Source organism: Dendrobium catenatum, unplaced genomic scaffold, assembly GCF_001605985.2.
Source record: "Dendrobium catenatum unplaced genomic scaffold, ASM160598v2 fragScaff_scaffold_989, whole genome shotgun sequence".
NCBI lineage: Eukaryota > Viridiplantae > Streptophyta > Magnoliopsida > Asparagales > Orchidaceae > Dendrobium > Dendrobium catenatum.
Window position 1 is genome coordinate 188946 of NW_021319451.1, and position 11048 is coordinate 199993.

The 11048-nt window shown below is 34.3% G+C and overlaps 1 protein-coding gene across 2 annotated transcripts; it reads right to left on the reverse strand.

Moving 5' to 3' along the window:
- Window positions 1–1546: 1546 nt before the first annotated feature.
- LOC110096629 lies at window positions 1547–2916 on the reverse strand. Of its 2 annotated transcripts, none has more exons than XM_020822664.2 (3): window positions 2453–2916; window positions 2243–2308; window positions 1547–1793 (listed from the first exon to the last, which is right to left on the reverse strand). In XM_020822664.2, the coding sequence occupies exons 1-3, from the start codon at window positions 2887–2889 to the stop codon at window positions 1784–1786; spliced, it is 513 nt and encodes a 170-aa protein (XP_020678323.1). In that variant the 5' UTR covers window positions 2890–2916; the 3' UTR covers window positions 1547–1783. The 2 variants fall into 2 exon arrangements, with proteins under 2 accessions (XP_020678323.1, XP_020678322.1); XM_020822663.2 differs by having other exon boundaries at window positions 2211–2308; window positions 2453–2904.
- Between the last annotated feature and the right edge of the window lie 8132 nt (window positions 2917–11048).

Consider the following 11048-nt stretch of genomic DNA (forward strand, 5'->3'; position numbering starts at 1 on the left):
TTATCTAGATAAATTATATCTACTTAGGCATGTTTGATCTTTAACTTTCGAAGTCAGACGCTCTTTCTATGTATCTATAACCCTCTTATCCTTCAGATGTTTGAGCCATATTCAAACAAAAGATTCCTTGGCTTAAGTGACAGAAAATCTCAATCATCTATTTCTCATATTATTGTATTTGCATTTTCATGCAATATTGAGTCAGCACTTGACTTATTAAATATGTCTAACCCTTAATTTCAGGATCACATAAATTAAAGGAATTACATAAGTATCTAAGTATTATTATTATTCCAATATTGATATTAGTGAACACAACTTCCTTAAGAATGAAAAAACTAGAGTTGTTTGGAATTACTTTTTGAGCTTCATCTTCACTATTAATGATCTTCAAATTCTCTATCAGTGGTAATGACAACATGTGTTCCTAGCCCTTTTAGTGTTCACTACATCATGATGACAGAAAGTTTTGCTGCCTGTTTTAAGGCACGATAATGAAGTCTGTCGCTCATGAAAGCCATAAGCTCAACTCAAGGGTAAACCATGTCTCAATGCGCATCCTTAAGGAGATCAATGTACAAACATAAAAAATATATATATTTGACAAATATCACCGAAATATAGTGCCTTAATTAAAAGTCACATAGCCACACGAAACTGTCAAAAAATTGAAAGACAAAGACATCTGATCTCTAAAAGATACGATTTCATAGAAATAATAAAGTGCAAAAGCAGAGCACAGATACTAGGGAGGGGACTGGGCCGGCATAAGAAATTTGATGATGAGAGATTAAATGAGAAAGAAAGATAAAGGCTAATTTTCCCCCTTCATTGATTTATCAAAACTGAATTTTATAGCCAAAGCTATAAATCAATCCAAGTGCTTTGAACTTTCAATTTTTTATGAAAGGATGCGATGCATGAGATTATCATCTCAACAAAATAACTCATTTTCTGAAGCCCATAGAGAACCATCCTTTGGTCCTTATGATTTGATGATGATGAATCAAATTCCTTAGCATTTTATGATGTATTTAATGATCAAAAAATTGAATAGTTATGTTTTTTATATGGTATAAGCTTGAAATTAGTACGGGTCAGCTTATTATTCATAGATTAATATTAAGATTTCATTTGAGATGCTTACAATAATCTATAAAACTAGTAGTTAAATAACTGTGAGATAGGTAGAGTTTTTGAAAATTGTTGTAAATATTATATATATTTTCCCACTAAAAAAAGTAAGATAACAACTTCCGCATAACTAACTCTTAATCATTGGATCACATAAAATTCCTGTTAATCCTTTGATCGATTGTCTCAATCTCATGGTTTTGATAGTAAAACAAGTCTTTTAATCCCTTCAATAGCATAAGGCCTCAAACGATTTATCAATGGTCCAATATGAATCTCAAGGCTAAAATTCAAACGACAAAATTTCCATGATACTTGAATTCAAATAGAAATGAAAGAAACAGATATGATTTCTTTAACGTCATCAGGCAGACAAGCACAGGATGAAATACAAAATAAGAAGCATAGAAGATGCATTTAGCAATATGGCAACATATCCTTCATTCATATCAAATAATATAACGTACCAATTGTTTAATACATATTGTTATTCAACTACATACAAGATCCAAGCAAAGCTGTATGTTTGGTAAGATAGCACCTTGATTGAACCATAAACATGGTGGGATAACACGAAATCTTCAGGCGTGCAAGCAGCCAGGCTCAGCGGATGAGTTGGCATACCGTGTCAGGCGTCACCATCAGAACTTCAGGTTTCTCTGCATTAAAGCATTTGAGTTAGGACTATTTTAGCTCACTGCATTTATAATTTAAATCCATTGGCCCTATTTGGTATGTAGAATTAATTAGGATTTAAATACGATTTAAGATAAATTTTATAAAAATAGTTTTTTTCGAGTATGTAAATCCGACGGCTGTTGAAATCTTTTTTTTTTTTTTATTGCCGGTTTATGATTTACCAGGATTTGCTAAACCCAAGGGATTTACGGTATCTGACTTCATGTGTTTGAAATGCCATATTCATTGAAATCTTAAATGTTAACAAGATAAAGAAAACAAATCAATTTATCGATATTTAATCAGATTTAGCATTTGCTTTGGCCCTTTGGCTGAAGCATCTTCAATAAATCATGGCCTTGATTATTTGGTTTCGAAATTTGTTCGGTAATACTAACCAGAGAGATGAGCAACTTGCTCGGGAGTCAACCTGGCCGAGAAGCCGCTGGCCGCGTGAGTGTAGTGGTAGACTACGGCCTCCTTTGCCGCCTCCTCACTAAAAAAAACAAAAGATGCAAACATGGCAATGAAAGTCAAGAAACCCCAAAGTCCATATACAAACAAATACTAGCCGTCTAGCCCTAACCCCTCTCTGACAAGAACAATTTAGATTAAAACGGAGAAAAGTAGATGAGCCAACCTGCCGATGACGGAAGCAAGCGTCCGGATATCGAAGGCCTCAGGCTCCTCGCTCTCCGGCCTGATCAAGTGCACGATGTGTACTGACGCAGCTTTGCCGTCGGTCTCGCCGCACGTCACATCCAGAACATCGTCTTCTTTGTCCTGGGGAGCTTCGTCTGTAGCAGGAGGGGCGGCAAACTTGTCGTCCGCTCGAAAAGCCATTTTGGGTTCCACATCAGGCGTAACCTCGGAAGCTTCATCTATGGCAGAGGCGGCAAACTTGCACTCCGCCCGATATGCCATTTTGGGATCCCTTAACGTTGGAGAGGGAAAGCAGGATGATGTGCGATCGATGAATGCCCAAGCACGGCCATGGCCCGTTATCTTATAAAAATGGATGGATTGTTCTCTAAGCAATTGGAAGAGGTGCTGTGAGATGTGACACATGTAAGCCATGTATTACTGTCACCTCGTCCGTAGAATTTTCCACATCGGATTCGAGTTTATTAGAATGATTCGTAATGCAACGTCTCCGCATCGGATTCGACTTTCGTTCGGGCATGCATAGGATGCCGATGATGGGACAAAGGGGTTGATGATCGATTAATTGAAGCTGAACATATGAAGAGCAAAATGAGCGGAGTCCGATTTATATTCTTTCAAGGCTCATTCATTTTTTAATTTATTTTTTTTTATTAAATTTCAAAGTAATTATTAATTTAAAATACAATATACAATCATTAAACAATATGATATGCACATGCAGTACTTGACATTGACCCATCGAAGAGGAGCCGCTTTTCTTTTGAAAATTTTAGTGTATAGACTCGCCTTGGGAGATCTGATTGAGGGTGCAATCTTCTTAGTGAGCTCCTTCAAACGGCTAGCCTAGACCCATCCACGCTATGAGGGTCATTTTTCTAAACAGAACTTGCTAACCCGCAATGATTATCCATGATCATTGCAACCCGCCTACGACAAACATCTTTGCTCAAGCTATAGGAAGTACACACCTTAGAAGCTTATGACTACAACCTCATTAACTGAACTCATCCTTGACTCATAGTCACTACCACCTAGGGGATTGACTCCCTCTCCCAAGGACTCAATCTTGTTATTTGGGACTCACCACTCATTTCTAGTGACTCACCTTCAAAACTCTCCTTATGATAAAGATCCCTGAGGCACGGATTTTTATTGTGTCTGGTGTCCGGACGTAGCTCTACCTCCGGCCACCAGTTAAATGGCGCCACATAGCAGCCCGATAACCCGTCGCAAACCCGTTCTATTTTGTAGATTCTCCACATGTTTTAAACTATTTCGGACCGGCCCGGCGTAGTCCATATGAATTGGGTTCGAAAAGTTAAAAACATGCGCCTTCTTTAAATGTCTAATAACCATTTGGCGGATTATTCTAAAGATGTTATACATTATTTAGGGTTTACATACTGTAGAGAAAGATTTCGCGATGGGTTCGAGGAGATGGAAGATACCCAAATGGATTTCTCGTTGGAAGACTTCAAATATTTCGATGAAACTGTAGGGACGTATAATCTTGATGAAGATTTTTCTGATTTATTACAAGTAATTTCTTATCTTTGAAAAGGTTTTATAATATAAAATTTTAAATTCTAGCTATGTATGCACACCTTTTTTATGCTTGATTACGGATATATTTTGGTATAGACGAATATTATGTCTAATCAGCAATTCAACATTTTAAGAACATTTGAACCGAGCAATATCTCGATTATATACTACCCTGTACCGAGCTTATTCATTAGTACTGATTTGTGTACCGAGATTAACGTCTCAACTCGGTATTGATCAGTACTGCTTGGTACTTATAGGTATTGCTCGGTATGAACTCATTGCAAAGTTGTACCAAGCAAATCAAACATCTTAGTACCTGTACCGATCTTAGTACCGAGAATATCAGACATATCAACTTATCGATACTGCTCGGTACTGATAGGTATTGCTCGGTATAAACTCATTGTACATTGGTACCGAGAAAATCCAAGATCATAGTACCTAATACTGATCACTGTACCAATATCAGAAGATCATCTCAGTATTAATTCTAGGTATAGTTAATTGATATTGAATCTCGGTATATAAATTCGGTATAAATTCAGTGTTAATTTATACATGTAATTGTTTAGAATGTTAATTAATTTTTGACACGGTGTTTACAACTTTGAGAATGAAGCATATGATAAATATTGACATTATATGCATTCTCATGGTTTTAGTGTTCGGAAAGAGCATCATTCATTCTAGCCAAATTCAAGAAAAATAAAATCAAAGGATTTTATATGTTCCAAAGCAGGATTGAAGAAAGAGATTGACAACAACACAAAGGCAAAATTTCAAAAATCATGCACAAGAACCAGATGTCCAACTATAGTTAGATTTGCGGTTAATGAAGATGGATTTTGGATGGTAAAAAAATTGATAGAGAGTCATAATCATGAATTGGCTAAGCCAGATGATCACCACTTGCTTATATCATCTAGAAATATTAGTGATGAGAATGCATCTGTTCCGAAATCTATGTTAGAAGTTGAGATAAGAACAGTTAATGCATTTATATACCTATCAGATGAAGTGGGAGGTGTAGGAAATCTGGGATTCACAAAGAGGGATACATATAACTACATTCAAAAAGATAGAAGAGTCAAGATTGAGAATAGGGACACAAGTTTACTAATCCAATTATTTAAAGAATGGGTAGCTGCTGACAACATATTTGAATGGGATGTCCAAACTGATGAAGATGATCGGTTATTGAATTTTTTTTGGGTTGATGGATTGGGGGGAATTGATTATGACTGTTTTGGGGATGTGATTATTTTTTATACAAGCTACATTCTAAACAAATATAATTTAGCTTGTGCCCCTATTGTTGGAGTGAAAAATCATTGGCAAAACATTGTATTAGGTGTGACTTTTTTATCTGAGGAGACAATTGAGTCTTTTACCTGGCTATTTAGAATATTTTTAAAAATTATGGATAATAAACATCCCATAACTATATTTATCGATCAGGACCAAGCAATGGCTAGGGTAATAGATATTGCATTACCTAATACACGGCATAGGTTGTGCCAATGACATATGTACAAGAAGGCTCCTTCCAAAGTCTGGTGCTTTAACAATAATAATAAATTAAAATGCATATTTTATTATTATTTCAGCAAGTGTGATTATGTGAAGGAGTTTCAAAGAAAGTGGAATGAAATAATCACAGAAGAGAACCTCCAGAGCCATCAATAGTTGAAAGATCTCTACAAAATCAAGGAAAAGTAGTCTACCGTATTCAACAAAAATTATTTTAACCATGATATTTTATCTACCCAACATAGTGAGTCCACCAATCATTTATGTCATGATTTTTCCAAGCCAACAAGTTATATCACTAAATATTTCCTAGGTTTGGAAAAGGTGATGAAGACTTGGCGTAGGAATGAACAAGATGAATATTTTAGATGTAGTCAAACGGAGATATAATCTTATATGAAAAATAACTCAATATTAAAGCAAGCTGCCAATTTTTGTTCGAGAAAGTTATACTCATTTTTTGAAGAGGAATTCTTACATGATGTAGGTGGACTATGCATTAAACATTCTTTGCCGGACTCATCTACATTTTTCGTCAAGAACATAGACAACTCGCTTGAGTCACACAAGTGGATTGTTAATTTTAATTCTTTTGAAGGAACCATACAATGCAGCTATACAAAGTTTAAGATGATGGGTATATTATATTCTCATTACATAAGAATTATGATCCTATAAAATATTTACTCCCAAGATGGTCAGCTAGAGCTCAAAAAGATTTATATTTTAGAGAGAAGATCCAATGTATCAGAAATAATGTGTGCCAATCTATTGAGTGGTCCAGCAATATGATATTTAGGAATTATATTTGCCAATTTGCATATCAAATTAGCACAGAAGTATAGGGTAATGAGAAGGCAGAAAAATGTATGTTCGATGCGATGAGTACAATGGCTGAAAAAGTCTAATTAATTATGTAAGAAAAAAAAAAAAACGCATATCTAGGGGAGGACATAAAACTATTAAAGATCATGCAAAGTGCCGGCCAAAGAGCATCTCTAATGTTAGAATGAAGGATCACTGGGAGAAAAGGAAGAGCAAAAAATTGAAACTCACAGAGAGGAATCTTTCTACAAGCATACGGTTTACACCTAGAGAAATAGGGAGTCAGTCGTCATTTATGTAAATGCTCGGTATTACTCAGTATTATTAGGAGTTACTCGGTATAGCTCGGTATTATGTGGTATCGATCGGTATTAGTTGCATGTTAGCTTAAGTGAGAAATATTTTGCTATAAATTTAAATTGAATATGACCGTGCTCATGGGGTATGCAACTTTTGCGATGAATTGAATAAATTTGAGAATCTTGAATTACTCGGTATAGCTCGGTATTATTCGGTATAGCTCGGTATAAGTTACTTTTTAGCTTGACTGATAAATGTTTTACTATAAAGTTAAATTGAATGTCGTCGTGCTCATGGTGTATGCAACATTTGGAATGAATGGAACAAATTTGAGAAACTTGAATTACTCAGTATTATTCGGTATAGCTCAGTATTAGTTACTTTTTTAGCTTAGTTTTTAGCTTGAAGTGCTCATGGTATCACAATTAGTTCTCGGTACCTATCAGTATTAGTCGATATTAAACATGTTCACTTTTTGTACCTATTGTGACCATTGCAATGTATATAAAATCATGGCAAAAAATTACTAAATATGCATAATGCAATATATTTTAATATTTATTTTATATTAGTACATAGAACGGCATATACAAAATTAGCCCTGAATATAGGCATATTAGCTTGCCAGTTTTTATGAACATCCCATTAAATAGGTTCTTATTGGATCACAGTTTTTTATATATTTACGAACATACATGCCACAATCGACTCTGTTATCTTGTATTAGCAAGTTTGAAATTATTTGGATCGGCCACTTCTAAATGTCATCATCAAAAGCTTTTTGTGTTTCCTTGTATAAATGAGATATCTGAAAATGTCATTATATTTAATATTTAATAACATCGTTCATAATATAAATGGCAAATCTGAGAAGCACTTACAACTTCAGGGAGTACGGCCTTGTGAGTGGCTTTGGGTATTGTTTCCAAAAATTCCCAGATTTTATTCTTCAGATTGTAGACTAGGAGTGCCCAATTTACTTTCGTGTATGATGAGAAAAAGGATCATATTTACATTCATAATTAAAGTTTTGGTAATATGTGCGATGAATGATGTTGTGTCTGGCTGATTTTCGTGACTGTAATAACCCTGGAATAAGTAGAATTATTGTTAATTTAAAATATCTTTTTAAGAACTAATAGAAATTACAAATTATTGCTGACCCAATGGAAAATAGAAATGAAGAGAAATGGTTGGTTGAGGCTTGGGGAAAGCTCATTCTTCTCGGCTAATAAAATATAAAATGCATCTACGTAATTATTATCAAGCTCATCTGATAGTAATAGCTCGTCCAATTGGCTTCTATAAATAATTGCATTCCCACGTGAGAAAATAACATCGCCCCTGATTATTTCAAGTAATGTTCATTAGAACAAAATAATAGACATAAAGGCTTATAAGCACCGATTAAAGTAATATACTGAACAGTACCGGGTATATTTCTTATACTCGATTCAATTCGGTATTAGATGTTTATTCTCGGTACTTATCAATAAAAGCTGTTACTACTCGGTATAATTTCAGTACCGTATAATAATCATTTCAAATATATCAATGCCGAGCAATACCGAGTTTTTATTTAACTTCGTACAAGTCAGTATTGATCTTTACTATTCGGTATTAGATGTTGCTACTCGGTACTTATTAATAAAAGATGTTACTTCTCGGTACAAGTTCACTACCGTATAATAATCATTTCACACATATCAATATCGAGCAATACTGAGTTTTTTTTAACTCAGTACAAATCAGTATTGATCTTTACTACTCAGTATTATATGTTGCTACTCTGTACTTATCAATAAATGCTGTTACTTCTCGGTACAAACTCAATATCGTATACTAATCATTTCAAATATTTCAATACCGAGCAATACTGAGTTTTTTAACTCGGTACAAGTCAGTATTGATCTTTACTACTTGATATTATATGTTGTTACTCAGTACTTATTAATAAAAGTTGTTACTACTCGGTACAATTTCAGTATCGTATAATAATCATTTAAAACATATTAATACCAAGCAATATCAAGTTTTTTTTAACTCGGTACAAGTTATTATTAATCTTAAATACTTAGTATAATAACTTAATAATTAAATTACATGCCTCGGTACTCATCAGTACTCACTTGTCCTTAAACTGTTTCTGATAATTGTCGATACAAATCCATTTTTCTTCATTTATTAATACTCGACCTGGGTACTCTAATATTTCTGGTGCTGGCCACCCTTCTATTAATTTTAATTCATCAACCTCATGAAAAATATTAGGAGCAGAATCAGGAATAGTAGCAGGAGTAGCTGTACGAGCAGAAGAAGGAGCCTTTATCTTATTTTTTTAACAGCAGTTGTTGCTTTGCTTGCAGTATCCTTGTTCTTAATTTTTTCAGCAGCAGGAGCAGGAGCAGAAGAAGGAGTAGGAGCAAGCTCGATTCTGTTCAACTTGGGTGGCAACTTTTCTTTCTTATTATTCTTATCACTAGTTGTGAATGGAGTTATAACCACTTTCCTTTTCCTGTCATTCCTCAGTTGAATATGTCTAGCTATGCTTATAACAAATCCCTCATCCTCAGAAAGTATAATATCCTGCTCTTGTAAGCCATCATCTACCTTGGCCTCGTATTTCTCTGCTTGTTTAGATTCCACTTCATGTGATACAATAGATGGGGTTAATGGGGTAACAAGCTCATCCTCCCCTTCCACTACTCTTTATTTTGTAATTTCCATAGCTATTTGGGAAACCAATTTGGCTAATTGGGTCAAATTATTATTAGCAGATATAGTTCTTGAAGAAGATTTTCCAGAACTTTCACTTCAGTAAGACTTAAATGAAGTAGGAAATGGATCACCCAAAAACTTCAGTATAACATTATATTTCAACTTACTATCTTCTATAAGGTCAAATACTGATTGTTTCAAGGCCGTAACACGCCTTTTAAGTATAACCGAGGTTAGCTTCTTTACCAATAAGTTGTTATGTGTAAAACGTTTGTTGATTGCTTGGTTCAGGGTTTGCTAGTTATAATCTTCTCTAATAGGTGGACTTCAAATAGGTGCATTGGATGATTCTTTCTGTGACCGGGTCTTACAGCTTGGGGGTGGACTTGGAATTTGAGCTGGGCTTGGATTACTGGTTGGACTGGATGGAGTTGGAGTGGGGGGCCTAGACGAGATATCTGGGGTTGTTTGGCGGGGTGGTTCAATTTGTAGTTGATGTTTAGCTGGATATGTTGAAGAACTACCTAGTAACGTCTTCTCACCTTATGCAACTCCTTGCAAATGTTGGAAAATCTATAAAATAATACTTTTAAGTCATATGAAATATATAACTCAATTTGAAATTTAAATAAATGCTACTAGGTTTGAAACCTCAGTATCCTGGAGTTTAGCAAATAAATTGTTCACGTCTTTCTCACTATACATAAAATTCCAATCCCAACGAGTCAAACGGGGTCGAGATAGGTCATCCACAACATTATGGATCTTCGTATGTTCCAGAAACCATATATGCAAAGAAATAATTCTGTTTAATCATGTTAAAAAATACCTTAACCAACAGGAAAACTAAAGAAAAAAATCAAGTATGTACTCACAATTACAATTATTACAAATCCATTGGCGTAACCTAGTGAATAACTTTTGGATTGTTTCTTTGAAATTGCATTGAATTCATTCACTAGGAAATCTCAAATGGATTCAGGCCAGTTGTATGTACCAAAATTATCTACATTATCTGCAACTTCTAGGATTGCAGTAGGTATACGGAAGTTGGCCATGGGAAAGGAAAGGTTTGATAATAAGTAAAATATGAATTTCTTCACTAAATCCTATATTGGAGTTTACACATCCAATTTCTCAATATCATGCCTGATGTCATTAGCTGTAACTCCAATTATTCTTGCAATTCCTGCCTCAAATTTAGTTCATTTGTTAGGCAAGCCAATGATTAGAGCAATTTCATCAGATGTAAAATGTAACATCTGGCCATTACTAACAAAACACTCTAAAAGCATATCCCATTTTGACAATATCATATACATAAGTGGAATATTCTGAGGGATTGGCGGAAAAATTAGGAACTTATTTATATGTAGATGGCGTAGTCTTGCAATAAAATGCTCACTGAATTTCACAACCATTTGATTACAAACTTCTCTAAAAGTAGAAGTTCGACATATGAAATGAATCTTCGGAGAATATCCCTACATAACAAATAAAAAAAAACAATATTTAACTTTATATCGAGTATTAACTTATAGTACCAAGTAATAATACAGAGCATTTATACTGATTAATACTGAAGCTTGTAATAAAATTTAATTAAATATTAATTATATAATATATTTTATAACTACTATAAACATTGT

Bases quoted from the DNA above. Each gene is read 5' to 3' on its own strand.
- LOC110096629 (XM_020822663.2), bottom strand. From the start codon at position 2,889: ATGGCTTACATGTGTCACATCTCACAGCACCTCTTCCAATTGCTTAGA. The intron at 2,309-2,452 runs GTTGGCTCATCT...TGTTTTTTTTAG, and splicing joins CTTGCTTCCGTCATCGGCAG to TGAGGAGGCGGCAAAGGAGG. The intron at 1,794-2,210 runs GTTAGTATTACC...GCTTTAATGCAG, and splicing joins GCAAGTTGCTCATCTCTCTG to AGAAACCTGAAGTTCTGATG.